Source organism: Chiloscyllium punctatum, chromosome 8 (genome assembly GCF_047496795.1).
Source record: "Chiloscyllium punctatum isolate Juve2018m chromosome 8, sChiPun1.3, whole genome shotgun sequence".
NCBI lineage: Eukaryota > Metazoa > Chordata > Chondrichthyes > Orectolobiformes > Hemiscylliidae > Chiloscyllium > Chiloscyllium punctatum.
Genome location: NC_092746.1, coordinates 118954038 through 118971224, shown reverse-complemented (window position 1 = coordinate 118971224; position 17187 = coordinate 118954038). Strand labels below are relative to the sequence as shown.

The 17187-nt window shown below is 41.0% G+C and overlaps 1 protein-coding gene across 5 annotated transcripts in view; it reads left to right on the top strand.

Annotated features, from left to right (window-relative positions):
• The window catches only part of nktr (natural killer cell triggering receptor), a 234456-nt gene that overhangs the window by 141154 nt on the left and 76115 nt on the right, over positions 1-17187 (top strand). For 4 of the 5 annotated variants that reach the window (XM_072576348.1, XM_072576349.1, XM_072576347.1 and 1 more), the window contains 3 exons: positions 6416-6523; positions 8255-8299; positions 9049-9136. In XM_072576348.1, coding sequence (XP_072432449.1) covers positions 6416-6523; positions 8255-8299; positions 9049-9136 — 241 coding nt within the window. Of the gene's footprint in view, positions 1-6415; positions 6524-8254; positions 8300-8634; positions 8663-9048; positions 9137-17187 lie in introns of those variants that run through there. The other variant, XM_072576352.1, reaches the window with a different exon arrangement.

The window sequence follows — 17187 nt, the reverse complement described above, 5'->3', positions numbered from 1 at the left end:
TGCTGATCGTTGAGGGGCCCTATTCTCTCCCTAGTTACCCTTTTGTCCTTAATGTATTTGTAAAAACCTTTTGGATTCTCCTTAATTCTATTTGCCAAAGCTATCTTGTCCCCTTTTTTGCCCTCCTGATTTCCCTGCAAAGTATACTCCTACTTCCTTTATACTCTTCTAAGGATTCACTCAATCTACCCTGTCTATACCTTACATATGCTTCCTTCCTTTTCCTAACCAAACCCTCAATTTCTTTAGTCATCCAGCATTTCTAATACCTACCAGCCTTTCCTTTCATCTTCCACTTGTTTACAAGAGACATAAAGTGGCAATTTAATTTGTCAAGGGTCTCTGACTTATCATTTAAAAGTCACAGCTTCCAAAAATTCCTGAGGGAAAGAGAAACTGGTTTTCTTCAGGTTTAAAATGAGTTTTGACTGCAGAAAGTAGCAAGTCAGGTCCTGTGTTGGTGGCTATCAAAACACACCTTTCTGTTTTGTTCCCAGCCATAAGTTCATTTACCTGAGGACCAACCACATGGTTGTTGGCGACAAAAGTCTTTTGTCATCTATAATCACTAGTCTATAGACCAATCAATTCTTCTTACCACTCAGCTGTACACAGAACTCCTTAGCTCCAATTCCCCTGCAACCGCACTTCAATTAATGCATGTTCAAGTAGCTGTTTACACAATGCTTGCCAGAAGTATCAGGTTGGTTACTTCTCAAAACATGTAGCAATCCTGTAAAACACTGCTTTAAAGGGTTCTTTCTCACTTCAATCCACGATTTTAAAAGCACAAAAATTTTAAAAAGCGCAGTCTTTACAATAGTTAATGTGTAGTAATCAAACAGTTTGTAGAAAAGCTGTTGTTAGTTTAGGACCAGCGAAGCAGCAATAGGTATGGCATCATCCTTTGCCTGAAGCAGCAGATGGGGAAGGTGATTTGGATGAATTTGGATATGAACACTTCACTTTGCAAGGAATTCTTATTCTTCCCTTCTGTGGATTTTCATTTACAAATAATAAAGCAGCACATTTAAGTAGTCAAGGCAATAAAGATGTATCTCTTAGAATTACAAGCACTCTCTACTTCACATACAAATGTGGCCATTTAGGGTGCTGGTGAGGCCACGCCTGGAGTACTGTGTGCAAATTTGGTCTCCTTACTTGAGAAAGGATGTACAGGCACTAGAGGGGGTGCAGAGAAGGTTCACTAGGTTGATTCTGGAGTTGAAGGTGTTGGCTTATGAGGAGAGACTGAGTAGACCGAGATTATATTCATTGGAATTAGAAGAATGTGGGCAATCTTGTAAAAACATATAAAATTATGAAGGGAATACATACGGTAAACATCAAGAGGATGTTTCCGTTGGCAGGTGAAACTAGGGCAAGAGGGCATAACCTCAAAATTAGAGGAGAATCAAATTTAGGACAGAATTGAGAAGGAACTTCTTTATCCGGAGGGTTGTGAATTGATGGAATTCCCTGCCCAGTAAAGTAGTTGTCAAAAAAAATGTTTTTTGAGCAAAGTTAGATTTATTTGCACAATAAAAGAATTAAGGGCGGATAAGTGGAGCTATATCCCTGAAAAGATCAACTATGATCTTATTGAATGGCAGAGCAGGCTCGAAGGGTCAGATGGCCTACTCCTACTCCTGCTCCTAGTCTTATGTTCGTAAATGGGCTTGTGAACATTGACGCCACTGAAACAACAATAGTGATTCTAGTCAAATCCATAATACCTTGCTCTTCCTAACTTCTGTTATGTGCCTTTTCCAACTGTACAATACACAGTAGCACTGTCTCAAACAGAAAACCATTCCATTCAGAGAGAACCTTTCTTGTTTTTCTCTCTCTCAAATTCTCATTGTGTTCTGGTCCACCAGCACAGGCTGGCTCAACCTAACTACAGTTAGTTTTCTCATTACGTTTTGCTTCTTTGCTGTGCATGCTCAAATGGATGTTACTTTGCCACAATCAAGAAACCAATTAAGCAGTTTCAGAATACTTTCAAGTTCGCCCTCGTTGAAAAATGTATGTGCCCTTCCCAAGTCCCATGGGTCGTCACAGGAGACTGACCACTACAGGAGCAGTGGATATAAGTGAGCTGTCCCAGGCAATTGGTCAAAAACATCTGAGGCTTACCATGAATGATTAGACAAAGGAGGGTCAGTGGAGTATCATGTACAGGAACCCAGTATTGAAGAGGGTGTACAGCTGAAGGAAGAATTGTGCTGTGGAGGAATTTGACAGTGGTGCAGAGATAACGAAGAAGTGAGGGAGCTAGTGTAAGGCAGCACGTTTTGCAAGTTGGTTGCAGAGTCGCATTGAACCTGAGCTGCAAACTAATTGTTTCTTGACAGGTGCTGCCAGACCTGCTGTACTTTGTTTTTATTTCAGATTTCCAGCGTTCACAGTATTTTGTTTTTTAAACTGCTTTCTTTCCTCCACATCTCTTCCCAGATATGGTGTAACATTAGTTTTTAAACTGTTGACACTGTGGGTAGATAAAAACATAGAAACTAGGAGCATGAATTAGCTATTTGGCTCTTTAACATTGCAGCACCGTGTAATATGATCACGGCTGATCCTCTATCTCAATGCTGTATTCCTGCTTTCTCCCAATACTCCTTGATGCCTCTAAAATCTAAATATGTACCTATGTCTTTCTTGAATATATTCAGTCTTCTGTGGTAGTCTACTGGTTTGTTACGCTTAGAATGAAGATATTTTCCTGAACTCAGTTTTAAATATATCTTGAGACCTCTGATTCTAGACTCCCCAGCCAAAGAAATCTCATCTGTCCAACTCTGCAAGAATTTTATCCATTTCAATCAAATCCGATCTTATCCTTCTAAACTCAGTGAATAGAGGCCCAGTTTGAATCTTTCCTCATAAAACAGACCTGCCATTGTTGGTATTAGCCGAGTGCACCTCCACTCCATTCCCTCTATTACAAAGTGTACCATAGAATCCCTACAATGTGCAAGCAGACCATTTGGCCCATTGAGTCCACACTGATCCTCCAAAGAGCATCCTACCCAGAACCACCCACCAATCCTCTCCCTGTAACTCTGCATTTCCTGTGACTAATCCACCTAGCCTGCACATCCCAGGACCCTATGGGCAATTTAGCATTGCCAATCCACCTAGCCTGCACGTTTTTGGTCTTCCTACTTACCTTAGGTACGGAGACCGAAACTAACCTAATACTCCAGATGCAGCTTAGCTTTATTGTCAAATGTATTCAAATGAGTACAGTGAAAAGCTTGTAAGTCACCACTTATAGTGCCATCATAGGTGCAAAGGTACCTAGGTACAGATTCTTCAGTTACGGATTAGTTACACCGTAATTAATGTCACCAATATGACCATCACCAATGACCACCACTACTTCACATTCAAAGGCATTGCCATCACTAAATCCCCCACTATCAACATCCTGGGGGTTACCATTGGTCAGAAACTCAACTGGACTCATCACATAAACAAGAGCAGGGCAGAGGCTAAGGATACTGCTGTGAGTAACTCACCACTTGACTCTCCAATGCCTGTCCACCATCTACAAGGCACGAATAAGAGAATGATAAAATGCTCCCCACTTGCCAGGATGAGTGCAGCCCCACCAGCACTCAAGAAGCTTGACACAATTGAGGAAAAAGCAGCCCATTTGATTGGCATTAAATCCACAAGCATCCACTCGTCTACCCCCGATGCTCAGTAGCAGCAGCGTGTACTATCTACGAGATGCATTGCAGAAATTCACCAAAGATCCTCAGACAACATCTTTCCAAACCCATGACTACTTTCACCTAGAAGCACAAGAGCAACAGATATACGGGAACACTGCCACCTTCAAGTTCCCCTCCAAGCCAATCACCATCTTGACTAGGAAATATATCACTGTTCCTTCACTGTCGCTGGGTCAAAATCCTGGCATTCCCTTCCTATAATGGCATTGTGGATCAGTTCATAGCAGGTGGACTGCAGCGGTTCAAGAGGGCCGCCAACCAACTTCTCAAGGGGCAAGAACCACCAACTTCTCAAGGGACAACTAGGGATGGGCAATAAATGCTGGTCAGTCAGTGATACTTGCATCCCAGAAAACGAATAAATGAAAAAACGCAAGGTTCTATCTTAAGTACAGACTACCTAGGTACAATCCTAAGTTATGGAATGATTGAAGGAAAAAAAAGTTACATTACAGCTATACACATTATAACCATAGGCCAGAAAAGCAAGAAGCAAAGTTAAAAAGACAAACATCACAGTCTGTCTCCAAGGACTCTCTGCAGCAGACCAGCACAGAGGCACTTCCACATGGTCAGACTGCTGACTGCAGCCACCTTCCGCACTGGGTCACTGGTCTCTGTCGTCCTTGCTTCAGGTCACTGGCATCCTCGCTTTGGGGCATGGTAGCTGTCGTCCCTGCTTCAGGCCGCTGAGGCAACTTTGGAGGCCTGGAGTTGGAGACTAGGACCAGGTGTCCAAGGCCGAGAGAAGGGAGGAGAAAGGGGAGAAAAAAGAACAAGAGGAGAAAAAAGCTGCCATCTGGTCAGCGGTAAAGTCTCACCAAGTCCCTGTATAACTGTAGTAAGACATCTTTAGTTCTGAACATGACTCCCCCTGTAAGGAAAGCTGATATACTATTTGCCTTCCTAATCACTTGCTGTACCTGCTGATCGACTTTCATTGATTAGTGGAAAAGGACACCCAATCCCTTTATACATCCAAACTTTCCACTGAAGTAACTCCACAAAAGCTGGTATCCTACCCTCACCAAGTCACCCTTTGTTTCCGCTTAGAACGTCCTTGACACTAATCCAGTTTCCTCAGAGCCAGCTCCTGAGTGACAGGATCTCTGACACTTCTGTTTATATCTGTCAGCCGGGGCTCCCAGATTGGGCTAGCTGAACAGCCCAAATCAGGGAACTCTTATTCTGAGAGTCAAGATTAGAATAATGCTGGAAAAGCACAGCAGGTCATGCAGCATCTGAGAAGCAGAAAAGTTGATGTTTCGGGCAGGAGTCCTTCATCAGGAATGAAGCTGGGAGCCTCCAGGGTGGAGAGATAAATGGGAGGGGGCTGGGGAGAACGTAGATGAGAGTGCAGTAGCTGGATGGAGGTGGGGATGAAGGTGATAGGGTGGAGCGGATAGGTGGGAAGGAAGATTGGCAGGTAGGAAAGGTCATGAGGATGGTGCTGAGTCGGAAAGTTGGAACTCTGTAAGGTGGGGGGGGAGGGAAAATGAGGAAGCTGGTGAAGTCCACGTTGATGCCCTGGGGTTGAAGTACGCCAAGATGAGGTGCTCTTCCTCCTGGCATTGGGTGGCGAGGGAGTGGCGATGGAGGAGACCCAGGACCTGCATGTCCTTGGCAGAGTGGGAGGGGGAGTTGAAACGTTTGGCCACGGGGCGGTGGGGTTGATTGGTGTGGGTGTCCCGGAGGTGTTCCCTAAAGCGCTCTGCGAGAAGGCGTCCAGTCTCCCCAGTGTAAAGGAGACTGCATCAGATACTCTGATCTCCGGCATCTGCAGTCCACACCTTCGCCTCATATTCTCGGAGGTCCATCTGGCTGACCTTGTTACAATTAGTACACCGACTATAATAAATAATACTCTTTCTATCTGTTTTATATGCTGAAGTGTCTAACTTCACACCAAGCCTTATTGTACTGCATCTTCCATGTGTTTGCCTGCTTTCTCCACTTGTCTAAATCCCCTTGCACCCACCTCACAACTCATAATTCCTGTCCAACTTTGTGTCAATGTTGTCTTGATAGTCAGTAAACTTTGAAATGTTGGATTCAGTTCCTCATCCAGGTCATATCTATGTATCATCAGCAACTAGAACCCAAGCAATACCCAACTAGTCACTGCTTGACACTCTGGAGGGAAAAGACCCATTTATTCCCACTCTCTGTTTACTGACTGTCCACCATTTTTATTGATCCATACCAAAAAATAACCCCATTAAATGTGCTTTAACTCTGCCCATTTAGCTTTTATGAGGGGCTTTATCAGAAGCCTTCTGAAGTGGTGTAAGGTTATCAGAATCATGTCCTTTCCATATTTGTCTTGCTAAAATATTAATTCTGCTATTGTAAACTGTGATAAAGTTGTTAAAAGAATTTCTGCACAGTACCTGGTTGTAATGGTAGTCAATGGTATCTTCTAGAAGTTGTTTGGTTAGTCGTTAAGCATCTATGTATTTATACACACATGTTCCAGAAGATTGCAAAAGGCTCTCTGTATAGGTTGTTTTTGCAGAAGGGTCTGGCTGATCTCCACTCTTTGCAGAGGGTACTGGACTATCGTTATTTAAAGGGAATGACCCCATTCAGAAGAAAAATTGAAACCTATTGCAGTTAGGTTAGTTATCCTGTTTTTTTTAAATCTCCTAACCTTGTTTTATCTCTTGCAGGTGAAAAAGGATTAGGAAAAAAAACTCGAAAGCAACTTTGTTATAAGGGCTCCACTTTCCACCGTATTGTAAAAGAATTTATGGTCCAAGGTGGTGACTTCAGTGAAGGTGGGAAATGTGTAATTTGCATTCTGTATTAGTTCAACTGAAGTGTTGCCAAGGCATTGATTACTGGATTGTGGACCGGTTATTAAAATGTCTCTCTGATATAACTATTCTTGTAAATTTTGACCACATATAAAGTGACAAAAAATGTGTTTGAGAGGGGAAGGTGCTTTCCTTAAAGCCGCCTTTTTACAACTATGACCTTGATCTTGAACTGTTACTGAATACAGGTTATTATGTTGATGCACACTGAACATTCTTCTCCCATCTGTGTTCTGGGGACATGCAGTTACATACAAGAACCAAGGATTCTGTGCCTCATTGGTATTGTCTCTGCCTTTGGGGCAGAAAGCCTAGATTCAAGCTTCACGTGCTCCATGGTGTGTCATAATGTGAATGAACAGGTTGATTAAAAAAGCAACTTAGTCAAATAGCCCAGTCCTGGTGTACAAAGCCTACTCTGCCATTTGATCAAATCATTACTTGTTTGATATGGCCTCAGGTTTGATTTGTTCCTGAGAACCTCCAATGTCCATTGGTTTCTTTGTAAATCAAGAATCTAACTGGCTCAGCCTTAAAAATATTCACTGATCCTGCTCCATTTCTCTTTGGTCTAGCGAATTCTTTTCCCCAATGAGTCTTTGGGAGAAGAAAGATTGTCCTCACTTCCCCCTTAAAAGGGATACTAATTTTTAAACTATAATCCCTAGTTATATTGGAGTGGACTTCACTAATGAAGAAGCAGCGTTCCGAAAGCTTATGATTTCAAATAAACCTGTTGGACTATAACCTGACATCCTGACTCAGAGTTAGGGGTACTACTACTATGCCACAAGAACTCTCCCTTGTCTACTCTGTCAAATCCCCTTCATAATTTTGAACATCTGTATCCAATCTCCTGGTATCTTTGTTTGTTCCAAGTAGAATACCCCAGCTTCTCTAGCCTGCCAAGGTAACTGAGAAGATAACGTGAAACGATTAAGTTCTTGATCTCTGGCAAATGTCCACTGTGTCCCATCCAAAGTTTAGCTGCCCATTTTAAGGTAAATAATCCATAATTGGACACAACACTTCAGGTGAGACTCAATCTGTGTTCAAAGACATTTAACTTAACTACTTTGGGGTTTTAGTATTCTTGAACCTCTATGTATGAAGTGAAGGATCACGTGGGCTTGCTTTTTTTAAAAAAAAGCAGCTTTATTCATTTATCCTACCGTTTCAAGGACCTGCTCTGGCAGGTCCTTCCCTGTGCCCCTCTTTGTACTATACAATATGTTGCTTCATTGTGTGTTGTATTTTCGCTTTTTGATTAGCAGTCAATTGAATCTTATCGTGGTCAATGGTAACTGTGTGCTCAAGGAGAGTGAAATACTGCATTTTCCATTTGTGATAGAACGGGGTATTCTTTTGGGAATGAACAGTGTTTAACCAAGCTTCAGTAAAATACCACTTGATATTTTATTAATCATCTTTGTTTTGCAAGCATAACGTGGCAAGATTTGGGAAGCATTCACGGTGATATCTTCTCATGCAACTGAAAGTAGAATGAAGAATGTTGGAAGTGAAGATGTTTTATAGCTTTTTGTGCATCTTTCTGGCAGTGAACAGTATAGTCCACATGGGAAGACATTGGTCAAACGTAGCCTCAAAGTTCCTGTGTAATGTACTTTTTATTAATTGTACAGAAATATTCAGTGTGGAGCATAGTGTTACTCATACACCTGTGATTCTTAGGTAATGGACGAGGAGGAGAATCTATTTATGGCGGATACTTTGAAGGTAGAGACATCTTTTTAATTTCATTACAAAGCCCAAATTAATCAGTTGATTTACTAAATAGAAAACTCCCTCTAACAATACGTGAATAGCATTGCTTTTAATTTCCTCACCTGTTGCATGTAGCTAGTGCTTGAAATGTTGCATGCACAAAATAGATGCATGAATTTGGGCTAATTGTTTCTTAGCGTGTTCACTGTTAACTACAAAAAAAAGTGAATTAAAAGGTAAATTATTATGCAGTAAGCTCGCAACTTGCAGCATGGAGGTTAGGCAATTTATTCATGAGAAAACCTATCATCCTGCCTAAAACTTTCAACATATTCTTTTATTTATAGAGAATGTGATCTTTTGCAAAATGAAAAGGTAAGAAAAAAAAGCTAAGTAACACAATTAAAACACACTCCCTTGCACCCTCCCCAGCAAGTACCATTATTGGCAGTGAGTTGATGGAATATATGGTCCAATTTTCTTTATTGCTTGCAGACTTTAAAGAAAAACAAAAAAAAACACTCATGAAGACACAAAAACAAATTGAAATTGCTCACCTAGAGCATTTAGTCCACTAGTTTCAGTACTGGTAATATAAGACAATTTGAAATTTGTGTTCCTCCTCAACACAATATTTTAGTAAAATGCTGCGGTGAGGCCTAAAGCAAGGCTGTTACTCTGTTGTTGGTGCAATTGGCAAGTAGACGACAGCCACTGTGTGGAGCCTCTCAAAGCTGACCAGCTCCTCCTTTCTTGCACAGATGAGAATTTTGTGCTCAAACACGACAGGGAGTTCCTGTTGTCAATGGCAAACAGAGGAAGAGATACAAATGGTTCCCAATTCTTCATGTGAGTATGACTTTTTTTTTATCTTGCCAGCATCATATAGGGAAGTGCCATTCATCAGAAAGATGGTTGTCCACATACATCAATGCCTGTAGATGTTGAGCAGTTTGCTTTTGTTTTCCAAATCAAAAAGTTATTGGGACTGGGTAAACTTTTACAGTTCTGCATGCCATCATTTCACGTTAAGTGCAGGTATTTTTTGAACTGCAGATTTGCTCAGTATTCCAGAACATAAAGATGCCAAACAACATTAGTTTTATTTTCACAATGCCCAGATTTGTAGGAATAGTCTACATACTGCCCTACCTTCTAGATTTGCCTTACAGTTTTTTGAAGGTTAAGGAAGGAATACTTGGAGAAGAGACTTTTTTGAATTGGCTACAGCTATTCATATATTTTCATCCCTCTTGGTTAAGGTGGAAGTGTAGCTTCTTTACAATGCAATCATGAAATTCTAGGTGCATACATGACATAAAGGCTGGTATTCAGCTCATAGATTGCTGCAGAGAATTATGAAACAACAGCAAAATAAACTGGATGCAGGAAATCTGAATTAAGAACCAAATAAAAAAATGCTGTAAAATCTCAAAAAATCGTGCAGCATCTGTGGAGAGAAGCAGAGTTAATTCTTCACATCAATAACCTTTCTGATGATATATCATCAGCCTGCAATAGAAAATCTTTCTGTTTGCAAAGATGCTGCCTAAACTGAAGAATCTTTCTAGGTATTCAGGTTCTTCATTATGAAACAAACCCCAAAAGCACAGACATGGACTTCTAAACTTTTAAGAGAGTTTTAACAGTCTCAACATTCTGATGCTTATTTCCTTCTCCCCATTTCATAATGTGCATCATTAAATATGCGTAAATGCTTGTCTGTTTTGCTGAAACAGTATCCAGCTTGTTAGTGGGTAAATTTTGTTGAAATGAAGGAACAACAGTGGGCCATTCAAGAATGATGCACTATTCTGTAAGCACAAAGCTACTCTGGTTGTGGTCTGAACTCAACCTTCAGTGAGAACAGAGAAGATAGTAAAAGAGGGGGAGGTGTGGCATTGTTGATCAAGGACAGTATTACAGTTGCAGAAAGGATGTTTGGGACTCATCAACTGAGGTAGTATGGGCTGAAGTTAGAAACAGGAAAGGAGAAGTCAACCTGTTGGGAGTTTTCTATAGGGCTCCGAATAGTTCCAGAGATGTAGAGGAAAGGACAGCAAAGATGATTCTCAATAGGAGTGAGAGAGACAGAGTAGTTGTCATGGGGGACTTCAACTTTCCAAATATTGACTGGGAACACTATAGTACGAGTACTATAGATGGGTCAGTTTTTGTCCAGTGTGTGCAGGAGGGCTTCCTGACACAGTATGTAGACAGGTCAACAAGGGGAGAAGCCACATTAGATTTGGTAATGGGTAATGAGCCCAGCCAGGTGTTAGACTTGGAAGTAGGTGAGCACTTTGGTGATAGCGATCACAATTCTGTTATGTTTACTTTAGTGATAGAAAGGGATAGGTGTATACCACTGGGCAAGAGTTACAGCTGGGGGAAAGGCAATTATGATGTGATTAGGCAAGATTTAGGAAGCATAGGATGGGGAAGGAAACTGCAGGGAATGAGCACATTAGAAATGTGGAGCTTATTTAAGGAAAAGCTCCTGTGTGTCCTAGATAAGTATGTACCGTTCAGGCAGGGAGGAAGCTGTAGAGCGCGGGAGCCATGATTTACGAAGGAAGTGGAATGCCTGGTCAAGAGGAAGAAGACGGCTTATGGTAGGATGAGATGTGAAGGCTCAGTTATGGCACTTAAGGGTTACAAGGAAGCCAGGAAAGACCTAAAAAGAGAGCTCAGAAGAGCCAGGAGGAGACATGAGAAGTTGTTGGTGGATAGGATCAGGGTAAACCCTAAGGCTTCCTATAGGTATTTAAGGAATAAAAGAATGACAAGAGTAAGATTAGGGCCAATCAAGGATAGTAGTGGGAAGTTGTGTGTGGAGTCGGAGGCGATAGGGGAAGCACTAAATGAATATTTTTCGACAGTATTCACTCTAGAAAACGACAATGTTGTCGAGGAGAATACTGAGATACAGGCTACTCGACTAGGTGTGATTGAGGTTCACAAGAAAGAGATATTAGAAATCCTGCAGAGTGTGAAAATAGATAAGTCCCCTGGGCTGGATGGGCTTTATCCTAGGATCCTCTGGGAAGCCAGGGAGGAGATTGCTGAACCTTTGGCATTGATCTTTAAATCGTCATTGTCTACAGGAATAGTGCCAGAAGACTGGAGGATAGCAAATGTGGTTCCCCTGTTCAAGAAGGGGAGTAGAGACAATCCTGGTAATTATAGACCAGTGAGCCTTACTTCAGTTGTTGGTAAAGTGCTGAAAAAGGTTAGAAGAGATAGGATTTATAATCATCTAGAAAAGAATAATTTGATTAGGGATAGTCAGCACAGTTTTGTGAAGGGTAGGTCGTGCCTCACAAACCCTTGAGTTCTTTGAAAAGGTGACCAAATAGGTGGATGAGAGTAAACCGGTTGATGTGGTGCAAATGGATTTTAGCAAGGCGTTCGATAAGGTTCCCCATAGGAGGCTATTGTACAAAATGTGGAGGAATGGGATTGTAGGAGTTACAGCAGTTTGGATCAGTAATTGGCTTGCTGAAAGAAGACAGAGGGTGGTGGTTGATGGGAAATGTTCATCTTGGAGTCCAGTTACCAGTGGTCTATCTATCGCAAGGGTTGGTGTTGGGTCCACTGCTGTTTGTCATTTTTATAAACTACCTGGATGAGGGTGTAGAAGGGTGCGTTAGTAAATTTGCAGACGACACTAAGGTCGGTGGAGTTGTGGATAGTGATGAAGGATGTTGTAGGTTACAGAGCGACAGAGATAAACTGCAGAGCTGGGCTGAGAGGTGGCAAATGGAGTTTAATGCGGACAAGTGTGAGGTGATTCACTTTTTGGTCGGAGTAACCGGAATGCAAAGTACTGGACTAATAAGATTCTTGGTTGTGTAGATGAGCAGAGAGATCTCGGTGTCCAGGTACACAGATCCTTGAAAGTTGCCATCCAGGTTGACAGGGTTGTTAGAGAAGGCATACAGTGTTTTAGCTTTTATTAATAGAGGGATTGAGTTCTGGAACCATGAGGTTATGCTGCAGCTGTACAAAACTCTGGTGCGGCCGCAATTGGAGTATTGTGTACAGTTCTGGTCACCACATTGTAAGAATGATGTGGAAGCTTTGGAAAGGGTGCAGAGGAGATTTACTAGGATGTTGCCTGGTATGGAGGGAAGGTCTTACGAGGAAAGGCTGAGGGACTTGAGGCTGTTTTTGTTGGAGAGAAGAAGGTTGAGCGGTGACTTAATAGAGACATATAAGATAATCAGAGGGTTAGATAGGGTGGACAGGGAGAGCCTTTTTCCAAGAATGGTGATGGCGAGCACAAGGGGGTATAGCTTTAAATTGAGGGGTAATAGATATAGGGCAGATGTCAGAGGTAGTTTCTTTTCTCAGAGTGTAGTAAGGGTATGGAATGCTTTGCCTGCAACGGTCGTAGATTCGCCAACTTTAAGTATATTTAAGTCGTCATTGGACAGGCATATGGACGTACATGGAATAGTGTAAGTTAGATGAGCTTCAGATTAGTATGACAGGTCGGTGCAATATCGAGGGCCAAAGGGCCAGTACTGTGCTGTAATGTTGTATGTTTGCAGCCCCGACCCCAACCATTTAAGTCCTGACTCCCCTGTCTATCAAAAACCGTATGTAATTTGCCCTTCAACTTGGTGACTCTACTTCCACTGCATTCTGTAGAAGATGATTCCACATACTAATGATCTCTGAGAAAAAAATATCCCCTGTCTTATCCTTAAATTGTGTCCTTTAGTTCTACTTTTGCCACACAAAAGGAAACTTCCTCCTAGTAGCCACCCTTTTTAGTCCCTTCAAGATCCTGTAAACTTCAAAATAGTCAACTCTCAAAATTGACCTCTGGCTACAATATGGTGCTAAAGGCCATTTTTCCAGCCACTCGAGCCTTGGACACGAACAATTGGCTTAATGCGATAATACTGAACTGGTCAGTGTGAGAAGCACTGCATATTAAAATATTGAGTTGGTCACTTAAGGAAGTTCCAGGTTTATGTTTGTGGAATTAAATAGTCAGGTCTAGGGAAACGAAACAGGAACTGTAGTGAGTCTCAGAAGATCTTAAAAGGGCCTCCTGTTTTCTGAATCCAACATGAGAAGATAATCTGTTTTAGGTTGAACAAAATTGGCCAGTGCACTAGAGAAAACTCTCCTTCAAACTAATCCGATGGAATCTCATGCATTTAACTGAGGAGATGGACAGGGGCTTCCGTCAGCCCTCATCTAAAATGCTCGCATAGCCTCAGTACTGTGTTGAAGTGTTTCTCCAAGACAATGTGACCAAGCTGAAATCTCTTAAATTAAACTGTGCCAGTCTGTGCATCTTCCCTTCATTTCATAATAGCATGAATAACATAAAAGATAGGTAATTTCACAATGTTGAACAGTCTGATTGCCATGCGAACAATGACTGTGGCAATGAGCAGAAATAGAATCCTACAACTGAGAGATTTTTCTGTCCTTGAGCGTAGTTAGATGATCTGATCTCAAGATGCCCTTGATTCACTTACCACAGTACTAGTGATTTACCTGTTCTGAACAGTTTTGAATCTGGATTAGGTAAAAACAAGGACTGCAGATGCTGGAAACCAGAGTCTAGATTAGAGTGGTGCTGGAAAAGCACAGCAGGTAAGGCAGCATCCCAGGAGCAGGAAAATCGACGTTTTGGGCAAAAGCTCTTAATTAGGAATACAGGCAGAGTGCCTGAAGGGTGGAGAGATAAATGAGAGGATGGTGGCGGTGGGGAGAAAGTAGCATAGAGTAATTAAATTTTGGGTGGAAAAACAGTTAATAATTTCCTACTTTGCAAATACCCAAAGGGATGTGTGGCAGACAACCAAATGTTAAAATTGTTCTTATCTCACAGGAAGCCACTGGAAAGTTGAGTCCTTCTGCAGTATCTTCCTTAATATCTCAGTCTGGGTTCAACTGATAGCATAAGCACAAATGCCACATCGAATACTCCTCACTTATCAACTAAACATTACTGGCTAGATTTAACTGTAGCACGTGCCATCACCAAATTGATATTCGTGCTGTTTAGGAAACAACCTCGCTCCTTAACTTGTAAGGCTTTTGGTAAGCTGCTGTGATGCACAGAGGATGTAAAATGTAGAGGATATATTACTTAGCTAATAGAAGCTTCTTTGAATAAGGCACATTATCAAAATGCAATGATCACATCTCATCAATTCTCTCATCTCTGTACAAGTGTATCATTTTGCAGGCAGTGGAGGGAGAAGAGTTCATCCGTTTAATTTGAGAGCAAAATGAACTGCACCAGTGATATAGGATATATGACATGGAAACTGGCCCTTGGACTGTGCATTGTTTGCTAGTTTTTTGACTTCTGTCTGAATATCAATGTATTGTCTCTTGTTCAGTTCTCTTCTGCTGTCCAAATTTTTAATTTATGCCTCTTTCCTAATGTAAATTTTAAACATTTATTTAATCAACCACTGGTGCTTATTTTGGCAGTAATTATTGTCTTTTACTTTGAACGCAGTTTTAAATGTTTTCCATTTTTTACACAAATGTTTGCCAATATGTTGGCCCATTTCTATCCCAGAGTTCCATTGTTAGCCCATCAAAATCAGCTTTCTCCAGTCTATTATGGCCCTTTTTGTCAGTGTTATTTCCTTGTTTATCATAAATTGTGCTATATATATTACAACATTATTGCCTGAATGTTCCCTTACTTTAATTTCTCTCATTGTGAAACTATCACTTGATATCAAAAGGTTTCGGGTTGAATTTCACCTCATAGCAACCAAACCACATCAGCCTGTCTCTCAGCTGGGCTATGGCTGAATTTCCCAATGTTATCTCAAGTTAAAGAAGACTTTTTAAAATCTTACTGTCTTGAAAAGCCCACTGTCCATAACAAAGTGCAGTAGAATTTGACACCAGTGATTCGGGATTTCCTCTTTCAAAAAACATGCCATATATTTTTACACCATTTTAAAAATATTGTTATTCTGCATATTATCCTCCAGAAGTTTGACAAAGCAATTGGATATCTTGAATTAAGTCCCAATATCTCTGTTGCATCTGAAGTCACAATAGTAATACAAAACTACTATCTCGTCAAGCCTTTAAAACTTCAAAATACCCCCCAAATTAAGAAAGATGCACACTTCTGGCAGCACAACTTTGTTTTAAAAAGACACTTTTTTTTTTGTAAAGACGTAATATACAGTATAATAATATATTGTGTGTGTTGCTGGAAAAGCACAGCAGGTCAGGCAGCATCTGAGGAGCAGAAAAATGGATGTTTCGGGCAAAAGCCCTTCATCAGGACCAGCACCACCCTCTCCACTCTAATCTTCGATATATGCAGTACTCAGTTTCGTCTAGTACAAAAATATATGCCTTCTCCCACCCCACTTCATCCAACCTTATTAGTGTAACCTTTAGTTCCTTTCTCCTTTTTGGTTTATGCTTCTTCCCTTGAAATTAATCTTGACTCCAAAATAGAAATTACTGGAAAAACTAAGCAGGTCTGGCTATGGACAGAAAACAGAGTTAACATTTTGGTTCCAGTGACGACTCTTCAGAAAATAAGACCCTTGGGTGATTAAACAGGTTCTGAAGAAGGGTCACTGGACTCCACTTTAATTCTGTTTCCACTCCACAGATGCTGCCCGACCTCCTGTGTTTTCCTAGCAATTTCTGTTTTTGTTTCTGATTTCCAGCCTCTGCAGTTCCTTGGTTCTTTTGTTATTTACCTCCTTGTGGTAGCAACTGTTATGACCTTTCCACACTTTGTGAAAACTGCCTTCCTTTTTGGATTATTGCTGACTGTTTATAATATTTATGCTTTCTAGTTTTTGCCTCCTCTACAAGCAAGACCATCTTTTCAGACTCCTTTAGTAATTTTAAGGACCTCTATCAATATTCCCTTCAGCCATCAGTCTCTTCTATTCTAGAAAAAATGAGTTGCAAGTTAGTCTTGTAAATTGATCAGAACCTCTCAATTCTTTGTTAATCCTTTAAAGCTTTCTGAAGAATTGTCACTGGACCCGAAACATTAATTCTGCTTTCTTTCCACAGATGCTGTCAGACCTCCTGTGTTTTTCCAGCAATTCTAATTATGTGTCAAGGGTTTTATTTGTTTGGTAAATTGTTCTCTCCCAATTTGGAGTGATACGATGAAGTCAGCTAGTAGCATAAATACACCAGCTGGTTTAGTAATTAAGAAGAACCTAATTTTAATCGATGGTCTGTCATGCTTCATAATCTCGTCCATTAATGTAAGAGAATGGGACCCCAAGAAATCAACTAGGAGGGGGTGGTACTCTGTGGCCACATGTAAATTTTGAGCTCTCACTGGGTGAAAGTTCATACTTAGAAGAGTGGTCATTAAGAGGTCGGTGTATTGCTGTTCCACATAAAATCAGACCCTAAAGTGAGTTATGTCTTTGGGACCCCGATCATTCTGTACCATACAAAATTGGCAGAAAATACTTTTTGATCTGTCAGACCTGCTCTAGACTCATTTTCTCTCTGACCTCTCTGGATGTCATAACCAGACCATGTGATCATACCAGTGAAGTATTGGCTTTAAAGATTCTTATCTTCTCTAACAAGTAATCTTCATTCCGGATGACTCCATGAGTCAGCTCCCACTTGAAGACTGTTCAGCGAATCGACAAACAATACACCCACAGACAATATATTCCAGAGGAATATTATTCAGTCCTCTAGTTATTATATAGATCCTTATGGAGTCTTAAGTAGGTGCTGCTGTAAACTAATTAGAGCAAAGTCCTGACTTCTCTAAGTAGTTGAGGTTCTTTCAATTGTAATCAGTTATAGCTTTTCATTAGACTATTTCCAAGGCCACTATATCACTAACATAGCTTTTTAGATGTGGTTTAACCAGTGACCTGTTTGGTGACAGCATGGGG